The 23,784-nt window shown below is 36.1% G+C and overlaps 1 protein-coding gene across 1 annotated transcript in view; it reads left to right on the forward strand.

The window, feature by feature from the left end:
* Positions 1-23,784, forward strand: part of DCTN6-p27 (dynactin subunit 6) — a 51,785-nt gene that overhangs the window by 12,404 nt on the left and 15,597 nt on the right. Inside the window, exons 3-5 of the mRNA XM_090402205.1 lie at positions 15,769-15,874; positions 20,046-20,122; positions 22,294-22,341. Of these exons, the coding sequence (XP_090258331.1) occupies positions 15,769-15,874; positions 20,046-20,122; positions 22,294-22,341 (231 nt within the window). The remainder of the gene's footprint in view (positions 1-15,768; positions 15,875-20,045; positions 20,123-22,293; positions 22,342-23,784) is intronic.

The following is a 23,784-nucleotide window of genomic DNA, read 5'->3' on the forward strand; positions in this document are numbered from 1 at the left end:
GAATTTTGTTAATAGTGTTTTGGCTGTATCTGTTTTTTTGGAAAGTATTAAAGATAATTTTAAATTCGTCTTTTAGTGCCTGTTCGTTAGAACAGATCGTCTGCACCCTGTTTTTTAGTGTGTTGATGACACCTAGTTTTTGTGTATATATTGTTCCCTATTGTGTCGGTTTCCGGTAAACAGTGAAGGAAAGATTGCCAGGGAGAAGACGTGTGACAAGTGTATCCAGAAACGGAAGTATGTTCTATTTTCAATTTCAGTTGTGAATTGGATGCGTTTGTGTTGTTTGTTTAGGTGGCTAAGAAATGTGTCTAATGTCTGGCAGCCATGGGACCAGATCACGAAAACATCATCAACGTATCTAAGCCAGACTTTGGGTTTTAAAGGGAAGGAACCTAAGGCAAGTTGCTCAAAATGTTCCATGTAAAAGTTAGCAATAGGGGGCGGATAATGGAGAGCCCATGGCTGTGCCTTCTTTTTGTAAGTAGAAGGTGTTTTGCCATACAAAATAACCCGATCATGATGATGATAATACATGGGCAAAGAGTGCCGTGATATCTGGAGGAGGGAATTTGTTCTGTAGGAGAAGGATTGTGTCATTGATTGGGACATTCGTGAAGAGGGCAGAGACATCAAAACTGACTAATAAATCATCTTTTTCTAATGCAATGTCTTTGATGGTGTTTATGAAGTGTGTGTTTTTGATATAGGAGGGGGAATGACCTACCAACTCCTTGAGTGTTGCCGCTAATTTTTTGTCTAAGTGATAGTGATACATTGGGCTATCAATTCCTTCAACTAGAGGTCTTAACTGTGTGTTTTCTTTGTGAATTTTCGGTAGCCTGTAAATTCTTGGGGGGTGCGTGTAGTTAGGAAATAGTTTTTTGACCGTATCTTCGAGCCGAGTGGTAATTGACTTAAGTAGTTTCTCTGTTTTGTTTTTTATTCTGTTGGTTGGGTTGTAGTTAACTAATTTGTATGTGTTATTGTCAGAGACCAGTAGATTAATTTTTTCTACGTAAGTGGTATGGTTTAAAATAAAGGTGGTACAGATCCAAGCTACCAAGAAGAACCTAGTTGCTACACAAAACCAGCTACTAAAAGAAAAAACTGAACTTTCAAGCTACGTAAACGAAGATATCTGGATGATCCTTGAAAAGATTATGGACAACACAGCAAACCACATCCTCCAAACAAAGAAAGGAAACCTAATTTCCAAATTCCAAAGACTAAAAGAACGACAAAACCAGCCTCCATATTCAAAGTTCACCACAGTGAACAACAACAACCAACCAGAAGCAAGAAACAATAGGAGCCACCAATCACCCACAGGTATTGATAACATAGTCAACCTATCTAACCACGCTCTAAACAAAGACAAAATCTCTAAACTTAAGAAAGGTTTAAATTTTGCTATAGCACCGAAATTGATAAACAAACTTGAATTTATGTGTAATATTGAAAGAGGCCTAAGATTCATCCCTAATAACATAGCAGACAAAATACGTTTAGAAACTGCCAACATTTTAAATCATAACAGAACAATAACAAGCAACATTACTAAACACGAATTAACAGCGATAAAATCACTTAAAACAAATCCGAATACAGTAATAACCAGAGCTGATAAAGGAAATGCCACCGTTATTTTAAACCATACCACTTATGTAGAAAAAATGAATCTGCTGGTCTCTGACAATAACACATACAAATTAGTTAACTACAACCCAACCAACAGAATAAAAAACAAAACAGAGAAACTACTTAAGTCAGTTACCACTTGGCCCGAAGATATGGTCAAAAAACTATTTCCTCACTACGCGCACTCCCCAAGAATTTACGGGCTACTGAAAATTCACAAAGAAAACACACCATTAAGACCTCTAGTTGAAGGAATTGATAGCCCGACGTATCACTTAAACCAAAACGTTAGCGGCAACACTCAAGGAGTTGGTAGGTCATTCCCCCTCCTATATCCAAAACATAACACTTCATGAACACCATCAAGGTCATTACATAAGAAAAAAAATGATGATTTATTATCAGTTTTGATGTCTCTTCCCTCTTCACGAATGTCCCAATCAATGACACAATTCTCCTACAGAACAAATTCCCTCTAGATATTACGGTGCTCTTTGCGCATGTATTACAGTCGGGTTATTTTGTATGGCAAAACGCCTTCTACTTACAAAAAGAAGGCATGGCCATGGGCTCTCCATTACCCCCCCCCCCCCATTGCTAACTTTTACATGGAACATTTTGAGCAACTTGCCTTAGGTTCCTTCCTTTTAAAACCCAAAGTCTGGCTTAGATACGTTGATGATGTTTTCGCGATCTGGTCCCATGGCCACCAGACATTAGACACATTCCTTAGCCACCTAAACAAACAACACAAACGCATATAATTCACAATTGAAATTGAAAATACAACATACTTTCGTTTCTGGATACACTTGTCATGTGTCTTCTCTCTGGCAATCTTTCCTTCACTGTTTACCGGAAACCGACACAATAGGGAACAATATATACACAAAAACTAGGTGTCATCAACACGCTAAAAAACAGGGCGCAGACGATCTGTTCTAACGAACAGGCACTAAAAGATGAATTTAAAATTATCTTTAATACTTTCCAAAAAAACGGATACAGCCAAAACACTATTAACAAAATTCTTTACAAAACCTCAATAAAAAACAAAGACAAATCAGACTACAGTAAAACCATAACCATTCTCTATATTAAAGGAACATCAGACAAAATAAACAGAGTACTATGAAAATACAACCTCAAAGCCACCTTTAAACCTCCTGCAAAATTAAAAAGTTTACTCAACTCATCCAATCATGCACTCCCTCTACTAGCCCACCCTGGAGTATACCGGATTTATTGTACTTGCAACATACCATATGTAGGAGAAACAGAACGCACAATTCCTATCAGGCAAAAAGAACATAAATGACAGATTAAATATAATAATTATGGTGAAGCTGGCCTTTCTGATCATGCCCTGAATTCCTTACACAGAATTGACTGGAAAAGCACTGGCTGTCTACATCGCACTAAAACATGGTATGAACGGAAATTTAAGGAAGCATGTGAGATTATTATCAACCACCCAATCTGAACAATAATGATGGTCTAAAAATCCCAAACGTGTGGAAGGTATATATTCGACCCATGGAATGTTCCTCACTAGAACAACTATAAACAGGACTGTAGAAAATCCAGTATCTTAAAAGCAAAAATAAGAGTTGTAAATAGGACATCATTGTTTCTGAAAGAAAACCATCTGAAAGAATGTTTATTCCTGTCATCGTAAATAGAATTTATCTTGATGTAATTTTTTTTCCCCACTAGAGGTCATGCCAGTAGAATAACATGTGATCAAATCATTGTTTCTTTAGCTTACAGTTAATAATGACTCAGCTTGTTATGTATATTGATCTATGCTCCAGATGATGATCTTGATCTTGATGTGAAGATTGAAATGTCGGGATAATAAAAAAGTTTTTTAACACCGTTGTAAATTCTATAAATTTTTAAATTGAATGAATTAAATTCTCATTTGTTTAAAGCCCTGGCAGCAATAAAGTTAGTTACCTTTGTCACAATTCTCATCACATCATCCAAATCCTTTAAGCCTGATTTCGCATGGTGTCTCCTGTGCGAAATCAGGAGATGCAAAACCATATTAGGTGCGCCATCAGTTGTAATCAAAAATATTTTCGATAAATCTATCTTTTTATCATGGAACACTTTAACAGCACAGTTGCATATGTCTTTACCTGTCGTGTTTTGAGGTAAATTTTCTAACTGTATCAATTCCTTGTGCATAGAATCACCATGAACATACCTTGCAATAATTGTCAATCGAGCTGATGACGTAATATCTGTAGTTTCATAGAGACAAATGGAAAAACAATGGCATAAGTTCTAGTCTTGTTGTATTTGATTTTCTATATTAGCATTCATTGATATAACTCTGTCTTTAATAGTATTCCTACTTAATGGTAACTCTTTCATGCGCTTTACAATAGCTTCTTTATTATGAAAGTCCTCAAATAAAAATGGTGCACACTTTACGAAAGCTTCTTTAATATAATCACCATCACTAAGTGGTTCCCGTGTGCAACTTGCGGCTACTAAATTTGAAAGTCCTGAAACAAATTTAATTAAAGTCCCTGATTGTGATTCTGCCAGTTTTAGATGTTGCGATATGTATTCTTTGCGTTCTTCAAAAGTTTTTCTTAGAGGCATTTGTGCTTAGTTTCAAAATGTCTTCTTACATTCTAAGTTCTACTCACAGATAGCTCACCACAGAATTTACAGAGAACTTTATCACCTCTATCAATAACACCATATTGTTCAGTCCAGGCATCTTAGAAATTTCTTCCGCTATCTTTCTGTGATAATTTTAATTTTTTATTAGTGCTAGCTGCCATTGTAAAAGGGTTTACAAATTAAAAAAAAGCACAATTTTATACAGCGGTAATTAAGCAGAGGGGTGCTTAAGGGTCAAAGCTGTATAACTAAGAGGAGACCTCCACATAGCCTTTAAAGGAATGCGGAGAACCGACCAGGGCTTCTGACTTAATGTCCAATCCTCACCTTCTTGTGGTGCACCCTGTTGGGTATCTACTTTGATACTGAACGAACGAGGATGGGCTGGCAATTTGGGATTTAGCCGACCAAATTGTATTCTTATTGGTTAAACCAAAATAAAAAATGATGGTACAACATGACAAAATTTCATGCCGGCTGGGGCGTCGCCCGGTTAAACAAGGCCCCCGTTGTTTTCGCCAGGGAACCAGGGCGAACAGCGAAAAGTCAGCTACTGGAACAAATCTGAAAACAAACTCCAACTCAACATCACCAGAGTTAAAGATCGGTACTATCAACGTAAGAAGCCTGAATGGCAAAGAAATGGAGCTAGCTGAGGAATTAGATAAGTACCAGATCGACATAATAGGGGTGACTGAAACAAAAAAGACCAAAACTGGTGAGATCTTTCTGAGCAATAAATACAAAATGTTATATTCAGGCAATAACAATCAAGGAAAAGAAGGAGTAGCCATAGTATTCAACACAAAATACGAGGCTAATCTTCTTGAATGGCAGTCAGTCTCAAGTAGAGTAATGTGGGCAAATATGAGAATGGGGAACTGGACAATGAGACTTATTTGTGCCTATGGTCCCACAGAAGGTTCTACTAAGGTAGAAGTGGAGGAATTTTTTGAGGCTTTAGAAAAAGCAACTGACACAATGAAAAAGGAAAAGTTGGTCCTTGTTGGGGATCTAAATAGTAGAGTAGGAAATGATTGTGAGACATACAAAAATATTTTGGGAAAATTTGGAGAAAAGAGCAAAGCTAATAATAATGGCAAATATCTGTTGGATTTCTGCTCAGGACATGGACTGGTTATTACTAACACCATGTTCCAACATAAAAATGTGCACAAATTCACATGGAGAGAAGAGGCTAGGAATAAGAAAAGTCTCATTGACTATGTTATTGTTGATAGTGATGTTTTCTCCCTGGTGCAGGACACCAGAGTGTACAGAGGATTTGAAATTGGAAGTGATCACTATTTAGTCTTGAGCAGGATAAAATTGAATTTCATATTGAAAAGAATAACATGTAAGAAAGTTTTAAAGCGAATAAAAGTTGAGCAGCTCTCAGATGTAAACTGTAGACTAAAATACAGAAATATTATTGAAAAGAAAATGAAAGAGTTTGAGAACAGGAATCAAACCTTGGAGATTCAGTGGCAAACTCTGAAGGAAACATTGATTGATTCTGCCAGAGAGGCATGTGGTGAGGTTGTGTGCAAAGATAAAAAAATCAGAACTCCCTGGTGGACACAGGAAGTTAAAGAGGCAGTGAAGGAAAAGAAGAAAGCATATCAAAAGTTCCTGGCAAATAAGTCAGCTTTTACTCTTACAGAATACAGAGACAAATTTAAGAAAGCTAAACAGTGTGTAAAACTAGCTAAACAAAAGTCATGGGAGGACTTTGGCAAGAATATAGAAAATAAATATCAAGAAGGTGGCAAAATATTCTGGAGGTTGTTGAAGAAGCTTAGGAATGGAGGAAAGAGTGCTGTAAAAGGAATTAGAGATGATAAAGGTGAAATGAAAACAGGAGAAAAAGATATCCTTGAAGTATGGAGTAATTACTTTGAAAAACTGCTAAATGAAACAAGCAGTGATGACAGCACAGTGATAAAAAACACTGACCAGGCATGCAGTCAGGAATACATATCCATACTTGAAGTAGAAAAAGCCATCAAAGGCTTGAAATGTGGAAAGGCAGCAGGAGTAGATGATATTCGACCAGAAATGCTGAAGTATGGTGGTATAAGAGTCTTACAGTGGCTGCACTGCATAGTTCAGAAAGCCTGGACAGAGGGACGAATTCCCGATGATTGGAGTAGAGCTCTCATAGTACCCATATATAAAAAGGGAAATAAAACTGAATGTGAGAATTACAGAGGTATTTCCCTACTGAGTGTTCCTGGCAAGATCTATGCAAGTATACTTGAGAAACGGTTGAGAAGAATTGTGGAAGAAAAGCTTGGTGAAGAACAAGCTGGATTCAGGCCAAATAGAGGCTGTCAGGATCAGAATAGTCGAGAAAGCATGGGAATATAACAAAGATCTGTATTTAAGTTTTGTCGATTTGGAAAAGGCATATGACAAGGTGCCAAGAGAGAAGCTATTCAATATGCTGCAGTTATATGGTGTCAATGGGGCATTATATCAAGCAATACTTAGTCTTTATTTGAGTTGTGAGTCAGCAGTTAGAATTGAAGGAAGTACAGGAAGATGGTTTAATGTTAAATCTGGTGTGAGACAAGGATGTACATTATCCCCTCTGTTATTCATTATCTATATGGATCACATTATGAAGGAATGTGGTATTAAACCTGATATCAAAATTGGAGATGTTAATGTCAGCTCTTTGCTTTATGCGGATGATGTTATACTTCTAAATAAATCCGCTACAAGTCTGCAAGATTCTCTGACTAAATTGAATAGCTGTTGTAATAGATATGGTATGAAGGTCAGCAATAAAAAGACAAAGACAATGAAAATAGGCAGAATCATTGAAAATGTCAACTGTGTTGTGAATGGAGAACCTGTGGAACAAGTAAAACATTTCAGCTACTTAGGCACAATTTTTACTGAAGATGGTAAACTAAATATAGAAATAGACAACAGAATCAGCAAAGCTGGTATCGTGGGAAGTCAATTGAGTAAATTCATATGGAATAAGAAAGAAATTAGTCAGAACACTAAATTAGCTGTATACAAGACTATGTTCAAACCAATTTTAACTTATGGATCTGAGAGCTGGGTCAGAAGTAAAACACTTGACCAAAGACTAGAGACCGCAGATATGAGAGTCCTGAGAAAGATTAGAGGCGTGAACAGATGGCATCAATGGCAATATCTTATTAAAAATGAGGATATTAGGAAAGAACTTGACATTGTCAGCATCCAGGAATGTGTTAGCAGAGCTAATCTCAGATGGTATGGTCACTTAAATAGAATGGGAGAGGAAAGATTAGCAAAACAAGTGTTCTCTGCCAGGTTGGCAGGAAAACGATCCAGAGGAAGACCAAGATATAGGTGGATTGATACGGTAGAAAGTGCCTTAGACGATAGAAATATAAGATCTGATAATGTTGGAGTCTTGACAAGTAACAGACTGATTTGGAGGAAAATTGTAGATAGGAAGTTAGTAATGATGTAATTTTTTCATGTAGTACTGTCATATCCTGTACACCCCTTGAGGGTACATGGCAGGAATTTGATGATGATGATGATGATAATTAATAAGAACTAACAATTACTGGAAATGAATTATACACCAGCAACTCAAATTACTTAAGTGGCAGACCATGCAAGACTACCACTACTACTTTCAGCAGGGTTGCCAGATTTATTACCAGTATGTTTGTAGCAACCTTGTTACGTTTTACTCTCTATCATTCTACTAAATAGCAGCTATTTAGTAGGTTTTGTTGCAACGTCATCGTAAGTTGTTACTATTTGCATTATTTAACAAAATTTACTGAATTTATTGCAACTATAAAAATATTTTCATTATTTACTCAGATAAATTCAATATTTAATGCTGAGAATTATATTTTCTGTTAAGGTGGTTTTAAATATGTTTAGAACTTGTATTACTCAGTCGAGAGACTTTGAATGCATGCATGAACAAATTTCACACAGAAGTCAAATGAAAACTTTACGTTTATAATATATAAAGCACGTATTTATAAGTTTGTATCATATTATTGATAATAATTTTTGTAAGTTTTTATAATATATGACTATGCAGAAATTATAATAATTAAGAAAGAAAACATAAACTTAAAATGAACATTGTTTATAGGCTAGTTACAAAATAAAATTAAAATAAGCTAACTACAAAATAAAATAGAAATAGGCTAACCACAAAATAAAATAGAAATAGGCTAACTACAAAATATAATTCTTTCAATGAACCGAAACCTACCTTCGCCTTAACTGAGAGTGATCTTACATGCTTTATCGTAATTTTTTCATCAGAATACTAATATCTTTCAACATCCAAGGTGTGTCACTTGAAACTCTCGAGCATGTCATAAGTTCGCCATCACTGACTTAGAAGCTCGCCAGTTAATCAGTGACTACCAGTATGTATTCTGCCAATCCAGATACACACTTGATATCTTAGCCTACATCACTCCACTGTATGTGCCATGAAAAGGTTCAGAGAAGTGTGTGTGTGCTGTTGCCTTTGACATTTCCAGGGCTTTCATTCATGTTTGGCATCAGGGCCTGCTTTGCAAAGTGCCTTCCTTTGGTCTACCTGCCACCCTCTGTAATTTGATAGTCAGCTTTCTCTCTGGTCATTCACTACATATCATGGTGAATGGCACCCTCCCTTTGAGCTTTGCCACCAATGCAGGAGTATTTCAGGGCTCTGTTTTCTCTCCTACCATCTTTCTCTTATACATAAATGACTTCTCAATCACTACAAATCCTATCCATAGCTTTGCTGATGATAGCACTCTCCACTCATCCTACTCCTTTGACAACATGTAGTTCCCAGACATTCCCTTACATTGAGATCATCTGCAATGAGCACTTTAAAAACTGATCTCCATACCATCCTTCAATGGGGCAAGCATAACCTAGTCACCTTCAATGCTGTCAAAATGCAGTCCTACCTTTTCTCTCATAAAAGAGATCTCAGCTTGCCTTCTCTCATTCTCAGTAGTACACACATCACCAGACAGGATGAATTCTCTCTCCTTGGACTGACTTTTACTTCCAGCCTCTTTTGACAGAAACACATCACATTAGTAGCTTCCTCAGCTTCTAAAAACCTAGGCATTATTTTCTGCTCAAGAAACTATTTTACATCCTCCCAGCTACTAATCCTATATAAATCCTAAATCCACACATCATTAGAATACTGTACACACAATTGGGATGGTGTACCTAAAACCTCCTTAAAAGTTCTTAATGCACTCCAGAAGAGAGCAGTTTGGCTCATAGATGACCCTACCCTCACAGGATCACTTCAGTGTCTCTATTTGATAGATGCAATGTTTCAGTTTCTAAAGGTCTCTTATATAGGTATTTCCATGATCATTATTTCAGCGAATTGGCAAATATTGTTCCTCTACTTGCTGTTAGGCTTGTTAAAAATAAGAGCAGCTGTTGTCCAACATTCTTTAGCGTACATCTGCAAACTCATTAACACTGCTTCTCCTCTGACTCATTATTTGATTTACCCTCTGTCCTGTGGAACAACCTTCCTCATGATGTGTTTCCCAATTTCAACCTACAGTTCTTTAAGAAAAATGTCAATAAGTTTCTTCTTTCTCAGTCCTCATCTGCACCTCACACACGACGCTGATGTATTATAGGCTCTTGAATCTCTCGTGTTTGTTAAATGTAAGTAAAAAAAAAATTGGAGCTCATCTCTGAATATAAGGAAAAAAAATGTAGAGAGCTAATCTGGTGGTATGATCTTTTAAACAGAATGTGAGGGGGAAAGGTTAGCAACATAAGTGTTTTGATGCTAGAATGGCAGGAAACAGACTTTTGAGGAAGAACAAGCTCTAGATTGATTAATGTAGTATGCAGTGCTTTAGAAGACAAAAATATAAGATCTGAAAGTATTTGAGTCCTGACAGATTAATTTGGAGGAAAAATCTTTCTGAGCAATAAATACAAAATGTTATATTCAGGCAATGACAATCAAGGAAAAGAAGGAGTAGCCATAGTATTCAACACAAAATACGAGGCTAATCTTCTTGAATGGCAGTCAGTCTCAAGTAGAGTAATGTGGGCAAATATGAGAATGGGAACTGGACAATGAGACTTATTTGTGCCTATGGTCCCACAAAAGGTTCTACTAAGGTAGAAGTGGAGGAATTTTTTGAGGCTTTAGAAAAAGCAACTGACACAATGAAAAAGGAAAAGTTGGTCCTTGTTGGGGATCTAAATAGCAGAGTAGGAAATGATTGTGAGACATACAAAAATATTTTGGGAATATTTGGAGAAAAGAGCCAAGCTAATAATAATGGCAAATATCTGTTGAATTTCTGCTCAGGACATGGACTGGTTATTACTAACACCATGTTCCAACATAAAAATGTGCACAAATTCACATGGAGAGAAGAGGCTAGGAATAAGAAAAGTCTCACTGACTATGTCATTGTTGATAGTGATGTTTTCTCCCTGGTGCAGGACACCAGAGTGTACAGAGGATTTGAAATTGGAAGTGATCACTATTTAGTCTTGAGCAAGATAAAATTGAATTTCTTATCGAAAAGAATAACATGTAAGAAAGTTTTAAAGCGAATAAAAGTTGAGCACCTCTCAGATGTGAACTGTAGACTAAAATACAGAAAGATTATTGAAAAGAAAATGAAAGAGTTTGAGAACAGGAATCAAACCTTGGAGATTCAATGGCAAACTCTGAAGAAAACATTGATTGAATCTGCCAGAGAGGCATGTGGTGAAGTTATCTGTAAGGATAAAAAAATCAGAACTCCCTGGTGGACACAGGAAGTTAAAGAGGCAGTGAATGAAAAGAAGAAAGCATACCAAAAGTTCCTGTCAAATAAGTCAGCTTGTGCTCTTAGAGAATATAGAGACAAATGCAAGAATGCTAAACACTGTGTAAAACTAGCTAAACAAAAGTCATGGGAGGACTTTGGCAAGAATATAGAAAATAAATATCAAGAAGGTGGCAAAATATTCTGGAGGTTGTTGAAGAAGCTTAAGAATGGAGGAAAGAGTGATGTAAAAGGAATTAGAGATGATAAAGGTGACATGAAAACGGGAAAAAAAGATATCCTTGAAGTATGGAGTAATTACTTTGCAAAACTGCAAAATGAAACAAGCAGTGATGACAGCACAGTGATAAAAAACACTGACCAGGCATGCAGTCAGGAATACATATCCATACTAGAAGTAGAAAAATCCATCAAAGGCTTTAAATGTGGAAAGGCAGCAGGAGCAGATGATATTCGACCAGAAATGCTGAAGTATGGTGGTATAAGAGTCTTACAGTGGCTGCACTGCATAGTTCAGAAAGCCTGGACAGAGGGACGAATTCTCGATGATTGGAGCAGAGCTCTCATAGTACCCATATATAAAAAGGGAAATAAAACTGAATGTGAGAATTACAGAGGTATTTCCCTACTGAGTGTTCCTGGCAAAATCCATGCAAGTATACTTGAGAAACGGTTGAGAAGAATTGTGGAAGAAAAGCTTGGTGAAGAACAAGCTAGATTCAGGCCAAATAGAGGCTGTCAGGATCAGATCTTCACTTTACGACAAATAGTTGAGAAAGCATGGGAATATAACAAACATCTGTATTTAAGTTTTGTCGATCTGGAAAAGGCATATGACAAGGTGCGAAGAGAGAAGCTATTCAATACGCTTCAGTTATATGGTGTCAATGGGGCATTATATCAAGCAATACTTAGTCTTTATTTGAGTTGTAAGTCAGCAGTTAGAATTGAAAGAAGTACAGGAAGATGGTTTAATGTTAAATCTGGTGTGAGACAAGGATGTACATTATCCCCTCTGTTATTCATTATCTATATGGATCACATTATGAAGGAAAGTGGTATTAAACATGATATCAAAATTGGAGATGTTAATGTCAGCTCTTTGCTTTATGCGGATGATGTTATACTTCTAAATAAATCTGCTACAAGTCTGCAAGATTCTCTGACTAAATTGAATAACTATTGTAATAGATATGGTATGAAGGTCAGCAATAAAAAGACAAAGACAATGAAAATAGGCAGAATCATTGAAAATGTCAACTGTGTTATGAATGGAGAACCTGTGGAACAAGTAAAACATTTCAGCTATTTAGGCACGATTTTTACTGAAGATGGTAAATTAAATATAGAAATAGACAACAGAATGAGCAAAGCTGGTATGGTGGGAAGTCAATTGAATAAATTCATATGGAATAAGAGAGAAATCAGTCGGAACACTAAATTAGCTGTGTACAAGACAGTGTTCAAACCAGTTTTAACTTATGGATCTGAGAGCTGGGTCAGAAGTAAAACACTTGACCAAAGACTAGAGACCACAGATATGAGTGTCCTGAGAAAGATTATAGGCATGAACAGATGGCATCAATGGCAATATCATATTAAAAACGAGGATATTAGGAAAGAACTTGACATTGTCAGCATCCAGGAATGCGTTAGCAGAGCTAATCTTAGGTGGTATGGTCACTTAAACAGAATGGGCGAGGAAAGATTAGCAAAACAAGTGTTCTCTGCTAGGTTGGCAGCAAAACGACCCAGAGGAAGACCAAGATATAGGTGGATTGATACGGTACAAAATGCTTTAGATGATAAAAATATAAGATCTGATAATGTTGGAGTCTTGACAAGTAACAGACTGATTTGGAGGAAAATTGTAGATAGGAAATTAATAATGATGTAATTTTTTCATGTAGTACTATCATATCCTGTACACCCCTCGAGGGTACATGGCAGGAATTTGATGATGATGATGATGATGAAAATTATCAAAAAGTAGTACTGTCATAGTACGTCTTTTCTTTTTTAATTACAAAGATATTCTGATTACTATTTGTAGATGCTACAAGTAAAGAAGAAATATCACCTTGATGGACCTGTGTTTCACTCAGGATTTCTCCATGAGTACAGGTCACAAAGATGCCTCCAATGATCTCGATATTGAGCTTCTCTCTGTCTTCCATGTTATACTCATAGATTTCATTAGTGGATCTTCCCATCTTGTAGGTGGTCTTTCTGCCTTTCTCTTTATTCTTAGTTGCTAGTTGTCAGGGATAACAGATGGCCATATAGAATATGTCCATCTGTTATCCCTGAGTCTGGCCATGTGACCTGCCCATTCATCTTGCTTTCTTATACTGCAGTTACCACATCCTTTATGCCTGATCTCTTTCTTAGTTCTGTGTTTTTAACATGTTCCATTTTGCTGATGTTACAAATCCTGCGTTCTATTGCACGCTGAGTTATTCTGAGAGTTTCTTCTTCTTTTCTTGTCGTGTTCCATGTTTCTGATCCATATGTGAGTGAGGGAAGAATGTCACTGTTAAATAGTTTTACGTTCACAGAGATCTCAAGATTTGGATCAGTAATGATAGCCATGCAGCTTTCTTTCTTTTTGCTAGTTCTTCAGATAAATCATTATTCATTTTTATTGTTTGTCCTAAGTAATTGTAGCAGTCAACCTGTTCTATAGGGATGCCATCAGTACATAGGTGACTGTCACTTGTGTAGATGTTTTTGATCCATTTTGTTTTTTCTAGATTCATTCAGTTTTTTCTAGATTCTAGATTCATAAGCCTATCTTACTTCTGTTTGTGTATATTTTTTCACCCATTTCTTCTTTTGGGTGTAGGTAGGGGTGTGCCGGCCATATGTGTGCGACACATACAGGTGCCAAGTTTGTAAAGGTGCCAAAGAGAAGGAAATACTTAAAAAAAAAACGTTTTTTTAAAGTGATTTTTTTATTGGAGGGGAAGGATAGAGACGGCAACTAAAGTTTTGCACACAAGTGCCGGACATAACTGGCTCACCTGTGGTTGTGGGACATCAGTACTAGATCATCGGCAAACATAAGGATTTGTAGTTTTTCACCATCTATGCTTATTCCTTCGTTTAGGTCTATTTTTTCAGAATGTATTCTAAAGTGCTGGTAAATAGATTTGAGGAGATTACATCGCCTTGACGGACCCCTCTCTTTATATCTGTATTTATAGGTTGATTGAATAGGGTTATTTGTGTGGTCTGATTTTTGTTAATTTCTTTTATCATGTGGATGTAAGTAGGATCCACATTTATTTCCAGTAAGGCCCTGATTACTGCATAGAGGGATTCAAAATTCTATGCATTTTTCTGTTAGTTGTGAAATGAGCTGGATATGATCTATTGTGGAGAAGCCTCTTCTGAATCCTGCCTGCTCTCTACTGGAGTTGTCTTCGATAGTGTTTTGGATTCTGTTCAGTATTACTCTGTTCATGATTTTATATATGTGAAAGAGTAGACAGATTGGACGATAGTTTTTTTTATGTCTTCCTTCCCTTTTTTGAATAGAAGTATGGTTTTTGAGGTCTTCCATTCCTCTGGAATCTTTCTTTTCTTTGAAGTACCACGTGAATCTGCACCCAATGCTTTGAAAATAATTGGTCCACCTTGTTGGATTTCTTCAGCCTTAACATGATCAAGTCCTGAGGCTTTACCTTTACTCATTTTCTTAAGTGCATGTTCTATTTCTTCTGGAAGTACATCTGAAACTTGGCACTTAGTTGCATAGAGATCATTATAAAAATTCTGCACAATTTCTTCTATCCTTTTTCTGTTAGTATGTTTTTCTCCATTTCGATCCTGTAATGCAGATGAAATTGACTGTTTAAAATTTAAGTCTCTCTCTATTTTTTTCAGGCTGGTTTTTGCCTGCACTGCTTCTCTTAGTTTTTGTATCCTGAAAGCTTTGTAGTCTTCTGGAATTCTTTTCCTTAGTAGCTTACAAATAATTTTGTATTCTAGAAAATTTTCTTCAGATTTCTTCAGTCCTTTTCTCTTTTTCTGTAGTTCATTTTTGACTATATTGACTTTATTAATAAAGTCAATATAGTCATCATTTATGTAACAGTTCTTAATAGTCCATTCAGTCTCTTCTATGTACTTCCTGAACTTGTGGTAGTCTATTTGTTTGGGTTGTCTTTTGTGGTTTGATGTTGCCCTGATATGTTGTTCTTTTTTGTGGTCTATTCTTATAATGGCTCTGAGGAGTCTGTGGTCAGAATCTATGTTGAAGTATGTTTCGCCTGTTGTACCAACATTTTGTACCAGTCTTTTAGTCTGTTAAAATGTAGTCAATTTCATTTTTTGTGTCTCTTTTCGGTGATTGCCAAGTCCATCTTCCTGGGCATTTGTCGAAAAAAGTTTTCATGATAAAGAGTTGTTCAGCTGCAGCAAATTCAGCTAATCTCTCTCTCTCTCCCCTTCTATTTCTTTCTCCCAGGCCATGTGGTCCTATAAACTTTTCGTTTTCTTTTCCACATCCTATTTTGGCATTAAAGTCACCACCAAAGAATGTGTATGTTGACTTATGTATGAGAAGAAATATTTAAATTTTAAATTCTCTAAATGCATTTTAAACTATGAAGAATAAAATAGGATTGGTTTTGAAAAAAAACTCAGAATATTGTGTGATAAAGAAACGTCATTACAGGTGTTCGTACTGTCATTCATCCTAAAGCTCGTATTATTGCTGAATCAGGACCTATAATTATAGGTGAAAATAATTTGATTGAAGAACAAGTACACATTGTAAATAGGTAAGTTTTATTTAATTAGCTCAATCTTATCTGCTTTATTAAATCAAATTTTATATCTAGAAGCAATTGCTTTTTAAGCATTTTTGTGAACAGTTGCAAGAGGGTGAGAGGTTATACTGTGAAAGGTTTTTTTTAATGCATTATATGTACTGTACTGCATATTATATTCAATAAAAGCAATGTATGTTTTGTATAATTTCTCAGTATAAATATATACTTTCTATAATAAAATGCCTGTCATATAAATTACAGTACTTGTTGCTATATTTCTATCACAAATGCATTCTTTTTTATAAATATTTACATTCCTTGACTTTCATCTCATATTTGTTTTAAAAAACTTGAAAGATTGGTGGTGGGAAACAAGCTGGCAAGCAAGCTTGTTTCCCACCATTATGTCAAGAATCTTGTGTGGGAATTGTTTTGAAAGTAAGTAAAGTGTGGAGAGAGTAAGAAGCATGACAGATGATAGGAAACGTGTGATTGTGAGACTGAAAGTACAGTGATGGAAGTGAGCAATGATGAATGACATATGAGTGATAGCATGAAAGAAACGAAGAAATGAGGAGAATGATGATGTGGTTATGAGAGAGAGAGAGAGAATAAGTACTCTTATGTGGTGTCGTTCATATTACAAAACAAGTACTTGAACAATTGGAGAAATGTGCATGAAAGAGTGAAAAGGGAGAGGGAAAGGAGACAGTTTTGTATGTTGATTCTGTGATAAGGGGAGTGCTTGGCAAGGGCATTATGAAATCTTATTTCCCAAATGTGAGGATAAAGGATTTCAGTGAGACTGTTAGAATACAGAGAGGTGGGGAGGGGAGTGAAAGAGATGATTGCTTTGACAGATACAAATGATCTGGCAAATGACAAATTTGGCACATGCTGCAAAAAATAAATAAAAGTTGCTAGAATAAGCAAAAAAAAAAAAGAGTGATAAAGACTGTGTCTTGTACCATGGTATGATAGAACTGAGTGAAGAAGAGCCATGATACAAATATGTCAATGAATCAATGTACAAGAGGAATGGCAGGAAGTTTGTGGATATGTTGGATGACTTTGATGGATGGAAGCGCATACTGGATTTTGAATTGGTGTTTGGAGAAGGTGTTGTTCATTGAGAGATTGGAGGTGGAGTCATGGAAACTAGTGCTTTTAGCAAGAATGTAGGTGAGTGGGCAGAATGAAAGAAAATGTTGAATGTACTTCCTTAGGTTCCAAAATTGAATGTGATATAGTCAATACAAGGTGCATGGGTGATTGGGAACTGCAATTTACGGATGTGGAAGGCAGTACATTTGAGGCTCTTTGATGTTAAAGGCCAAAAGAACAAAATATATAGTTAGCTTTTGTTATAGGTAAGGTACAAGAGAGAATGCAACTGTCATGCATTTGCAAATTTACACATTGAGTCTAAAGCCTGTAATCACCATAGGGACTTTATCTTTGAGACCATAGATTGGAAGGAGGAATGGTCACATGGAAGGAAGAAAGGAAATGGAATTTTTACACCTACTAAGAAATAATTATCTAAGACAGCATGTAATAGCAGGGACTTGGAGTTCAAGAGTGCTGGATTTGGTGATAACATCAGAAGATTTGTCAGTAACCAAGGTAGCCACATTGCCTTCTGATTGGGATGAGTGATCATGTAGCCTTGGCTTGGAAGGTTGTGACCTAATTGGACTTTTCAATGAAGACCAAAAGATAGGTATATGTGTAAATGCAGAGCAGGTGATTATCACATGTTGAAGAGGTGGTTAGAAAAAGTGCTATGTCATAAGAATCTTGAAGGCAAAGATGTTAGCAATACATAGGAGGTCAAGAAGCAGTATCAGACTACATACACAGAGTCAGGAGAATAAATCAGATAGACATTCGATTGATGAGTAGCATTGTTAAACAGGAACTATGAAAAAAAAAAAATGTTGTAGAGAGTATTGATTTATTGACTATAAAGAGTATATAAAGAGAAAGGTGATCAGCAAGCTCATGATTTTCTCAGATTACCCTACCAATGTAGAGATACTCCAGGACTCTGCACTTTTGCCCAGTATTTGCCTCTTCTTTTCAAATGATTTGCTCTCACTTATTTCAAATCCTATCTATAGCTTTACTGATGATGATGCACTCCATTTCTCCTTTTCATTCTAATCCCTCATGAGAACGATCTCATGTCCATTCTCCTAACTTTTGATAATACCTAGATATCCAATCACAATTAGGTCTCCCTTCATGGGATGAATGACACCTCTAACCTTTCTCATGGCACAGTCATATCTCGGCCATAGCTTTTGCGGTTGACAAAGAACTTGGTGTACTTTCTGCTCATGACACTACTCCTCACAGCTGCTAACGTGGATTGAATTTGAAATCCACAAAGCTATGGAATACTGCTCATACGCTTTGGATGGTGCACCCAAATCCTCTCTAAAATTGCTTGATGCTATCCAGAAGTTGTTCTTTAGAACAGTTTCTCTCGCTGTCTTCTACAAAGACTACAAGAAACTTTTCTGTGTAGGTCAGATAGAAAAATATCAAAAATAAAAATAAAGAAAGGGATATGTGAAGGTTAAACTGGTCAGTACACAGTTCTGATCTGAAGCTTATGGATTCAGATTTAAAAAGAGTTAGAATGGCTGTTGAGAGTGAGATGAAACATCCTTCTTCACATTCAGCTATTCAAAAAAGCATATCAACAGATTCCTCCTTTCTTCTTACCCTCTTGCCATTACATGGCACTGATGTGCTATAAATTTTGTAAACTTTTCTGTGTAGGTCAGATAGAAAAATATCAAAAATAAAAATAAAGAAAGGGATATGTGAAGGTTAAACTGGTCAGTACACAGTTCTGATCTGAAGCTTATGGATTCAGATTTAAAAAGAGTTAGAATGGCTGTTGAGAGTGAGATGAAACATCCTTCTTCAGCAGGGATTGGCCACATCATATATTTAGGGATACCAATAAATATTTAGTAGTATTTAGTGGAATGTCTGCATCTATATAGAACCCAAAGATGGGCCAATTGCCTACTTTTCAATATATTATTATTAATTGGCCATGAACAAAAAAGTGAACTGCAAACCATATGCTGAGTAATTTTGTCATTGACTGCAAATGCCAATCCCAAGCAATGCAACCAAAAGTCTAAGTCTGTACAAGAAGAGAAAGCATTCCAGACCATTGCACCATTAGACTTCGCACACACTTGAAATGGTACTCTCAGGCATAAAGCATTCCCTGACTATTAGCCACACTCATCTATACAGAGCAATAAATCACACTGCAGCCTTTTAGCTTATGTGCAGCATTTTATGTATTATCCTACTTGCTAACTTGACTCTATGTAGATTCTTGGAACTCCTGGTTGATCATTTCCATCATACTGTCAGGATTTCTACATCATCCTATAATCTTTCCACGCACCTTTTTGGTCCTTGATATTAACTTCCTAGGTGCATTTCTTTGATGACGTGGTGGTACCATCACATTTTTATCATTTGAATATGATATCTAGAGTTGATTTTGGTTAATATAGCAGTCTTTTACTAGTATTATGAACAGATAGGCTATTGATATGGCATTGTGTGATGGCGCCTCTGTTGAAATCTATAAGTTTACCACATTTTATTGATGGTATTCGTGCATATAGTGGACTCAAGGAGTACGTCTCTTCCTTATATTCCAGTCTAAGCCATATGCGACAACAAGCATATGCATATCAGGATGTTTCATTCTAAAAGGAGGTGACCCAATACTTATTTGAACATGGCTGGTTGGTTTATGGTTTATTGGTGCAAGAACAGCAAAGGTTGTACTGCAAAGGCTACAGCAGTACACAACATCAGAGGTTACAGCAATACATAAACAGTCAAAGATAAATTAGTAAATAGTATGTATGTACAAAAATTAAGTTAAGCAATGCAGTATCTTCATATAAATAAAATTACAGCAAAGGTTACAGCAGTAGACAAAGGTTATTTGAACATAGTGTATAGCTTTTATTTGTAATGGCTCCTGTCAGAACACTATTATTATTTGGAAACTTAATTTGCATGTCAGGATCAAAGAAATGCTATTGCTTTTAAATGATCATTGTATATCAATTTATTTTTATTTCTTCAAAAGTGATGCTTAATTCTTAAATTACTCATTTTATCATTTTAGGACAGGTGATATAAATCATCCAGAGTCTGGAATTCCAGTGGTTATTGGAGCTAATAATGTATTTGAAGTTGGATGCTGTATCTTTTTATTTTCACATAAATTTTGTCATAAAACTGAATGAACGCTTCTTGATTTGATATTACAGTAGTTTCATCTAACAGTTAATACATTTAACTAATTTTACTATTGAGAATGGTTGCATGCATTTTTACACAAATAATTCTCTGTGATTAGTACACCTCACACGTTGTATGAAATATGATCAAGCAACCATCCATACCTGGTGAACAGCTCACATCATATGAAATATTGTGATATGTAAACTGTTCAACATGGCTGTTTCTTGCTTTACTTGAAAAATTTAACTCTACTTTGTTTTCTCTGATTTGATGTTATACTCCAAAACAGTTCTTGGAGAGTGAATAGAATCTGCTTAAGAGAAAATAATTTCCTCCTAAGAGAAATCCACTTAAGACAAAATTAATTTTCTCTTAAGTAGATCTGAAGTAATGCAGAAGTCATATTTTTCATATACACTGCCCACACCCACAAGAATGTGTGTTTTGCATTATGTGGGATACTAAAGTAATTCATGTGGTCATTAGCCTCTACATAAAAGAAGCCTAGTCACGAAGCTACTTCATGCACTATCTTTGCTTACTCTTGGAAAAGGATTAAACAAGAATATAATTTCTTGGCATCTTTAATTTAATTTATGACCAAATTTAAAACTTAATTTTTTTTCACTTGATTCTTAAGAGAGCAATTTTTTTTTTCCCCCTACCTTGAAAGCAATGCAAATTTCAGTTATAAATTTGATTAAATTAAAGATAACAAGAAATTATATTTTTGTTTAGTCCTTCATCCAAGTGTAAGCAAACAAACTTTGCACATAATGGAAAAGGGCCACTGCCTAGACTGGTTTCAATCTTTATTGAGGTAAGTTTAAGTGCAGGGATACCTCTCCAAAAACTCTGAGTAATCTACAAGATCACTGTGAATCTCTCACTGAGTGACCCTAAAGGATCACAACTAAACTCATTACTCCTGACTTGAATCAGTTCAGGACAGGAAACCCAGTAGTGGTTCCACTCAGTGACAAGCAAAAACCTACCACTGAGTAGAACCTCTTGCTCCCCAGGAGGTAGACAATCCCAATAATGAGCATTAATAAATATCATCAGTGGAAGCCAGACCAAGAAGAGCTACCAAAGTTGTCCTTATAAGTACTGGCTTAAAGGGGTGAAGCAAGAATGCTTTTCATCTTCCCCGTTATCTGTAGAGGACAGTGTATGGATAAGTTGTTATTGAGCTATTAAAGCTCTGATCATGGCAGGAGGGTAACAGCAATAGCCAAGCCTCAGTTAGAACTTCATTGGCTACAGCATTACTCTCCAAGGGTATTTGGTTTGAGTTGCTTCAATCCCGCTACCAAAGTTGAAGTATTGCAGAAATCATATATTTCCTATATATATAAGTAGTGAAAAGGTGTAACACCTTATTATTAAAATATTTGGATTAGAACTAGTAGTTGGAAGTTTTTTCACTTGGTTATAAATGAAATTAAAGATGCCAAGAAATTATATTCTTGTTTAATCTTTTCCAAGAATAAACAAACAAAGTTTGTGCATAAAGTAGCTTCATGACTAGGCTTCTTTTATGTAGAGGCTAATGACTTCAAATTATTTGCCGTAGTATCTCATAATGCAAAGCACATTCTTTTGGGTGTATACTTGTATATGGGAAATATGACTTCTGCATTACTTCAACCTTGGTATCTCTTCTGGGTCTGGGTCTGGCTGCTAGTGATGAGAACTCAAAGGTTGAAACTGATCTGGGTAGTAGCGGCCCTTCCCATAATGCATAGCATTACACAGACCCAAAAGAATATGTGTCTTTGCATTGCAAATTATATCATATGTGTCAGGTTTGAGAGGTTTTTAGAGATTTGATGCTTCATGACAAGATTACCATAGGAACTGCATTGCAAGAATTTGGCTGACATGTCCCAGAGGTTTAGACACATAGTGTTTGCTAACATTTAATGCAATAACAGTAGGTGTGTGAGGAAAAGGAGGTGGTTCTTACTATATCTAAAGCTTTTGTTTCATGTTAATTTTTTACATCTGTTATACAATGTAATTATGTTAGAGAAATGTGACACTTTATGCTTTGAATTCACATATATGTTAAATATATATTTCTCTGTTTACATCTCTTGCAAATGAACACTTAACTACCATGACAGATAGTGAAGCTTTAAAAATTGGAGATAATAATGTTTTGGAGTCAAAATGTAAGTAAAAACATACTTTCTGTTTTATGTATTTATATTAATATATAAACACAGGGACAGTTTCAGTTAACCTTTTAATTCTTTTGGGCTGCATTGAGGAATGTTCCCCAATGCATTCTTGCATTGGGGAACATTCTTGGGGTTATGCTTACGTTGTTAGTATTGACAACAGAACTTACAATACTGACTGGGAATTTTGCCAGAAGAGAAGGAAGGAAATTACATAACCATTTAAGCAGTGCTTCCTTAAAATGCAAATATTTACATGTGTAGAGAGAGTTTCCACTTTTTAAATTTGTGTACAAATATGGTCGTAATTCTTGTAGATAAACTTATACATTGGTTATACATGACTTTAAATTTTTCAGGAAATCACAATGTATACTAAAATATTAATTAAAAAACTTTAATCAATACCTTCCTATATTTTGGCAATGTTACATTGCCATCTTCTGGGAACATAAAACTTATATATGCACGCAAGCACTAGTAACGAGCAAATGAAGCTGAAGAAGGCAACTTACGTTGGTCCTAAAGGTGTCCCTTAGCAGGCTAAATTGGGTTGTCTTGGCTGATGTTCTAAGGATGCAAGCTTCCCAAATTTGGGGCAGCCTCATTCATCCAAATTTGTTTAGATTTGGGAAGTGTTTTATAGCTAAGGCTGATTCCAAGAACAATCTTTCATATTTATATTTGCTACAGTGTAGTAAAGTGGCTTTCTTCCAGCGTATTCTGTGGTGGGTATCTAGTGTATGGTCTGCAAGTCCCTAGTGGCTGTATTGGCTGAAACCAGACGTAGAGTTTGTGTTCGGATATTCTGATATTAGCTGTCCTGCCTGTTTGGCCGTGGTAGAACAGTTTACAGCTGCAAGAGAGACCTGGTAAACTCCAGGTAGGTCTAGGGGAAGTGGCTGGTCTTTGGTGGAGCGTATAAGGGATGCCAATTTCTTATGTAGTGTGTAACAGATAGTCAGGTCATATTTTTTTTAGGATTTTTGTGAGCTTTTCAGATGTGCCCGGATATACGGCATGGTGATAGATTTTGTGTAATCTCTGTTAAGAAGGGGGGGTGGTTGTAGTAAATGGTTTTAATATTTTTTGGGGGGGTTGTAGCCATTGGCTAAGAGGGCGTTAAGGATATCGTTAAGTTCGGTAGTTAGGGCATTGTTGTCTGAACAGATTAATTTAGCCCTGTTTTATAGGGTTTTTATAATCCCATATTGTTGTGAGTGGGGTGTGTGTGTGTGATTGTTGGTGAATGTATCTACCTGTATGGTTCGGTTTTCTTTAAACAGAGAAAGCCAAGGATCCATCAGGGCTGGCATGTAATCAGTGCCTAGAAAAGGGAGACTATTGTTTTTTTCTTTTTCCAAGGTGAACTGGATTCTGGGGTGTTGATTGTTTAAGTATGTTAGGAAGTTGTGGAGTGTGTCTAAGCCATGT

The sequence above is a fragment of the Typopeltis vanoorti genome, chromosome 2, assembly GCF_054136105.1.
Source record: "Typopeltis vanoorti isolate ZY-2024b chromosome 2, IOZ_Tvanoo_1.0, whole genome shotgun sequence".
NCBI classification, from domain to species: domain Eukaryota; kingdom Metazoa; phylum Arthropoda; class Arachnida; order Uropygi; family Thelyphonidae; genus Typopeltis; species Typopeltis vanoorti.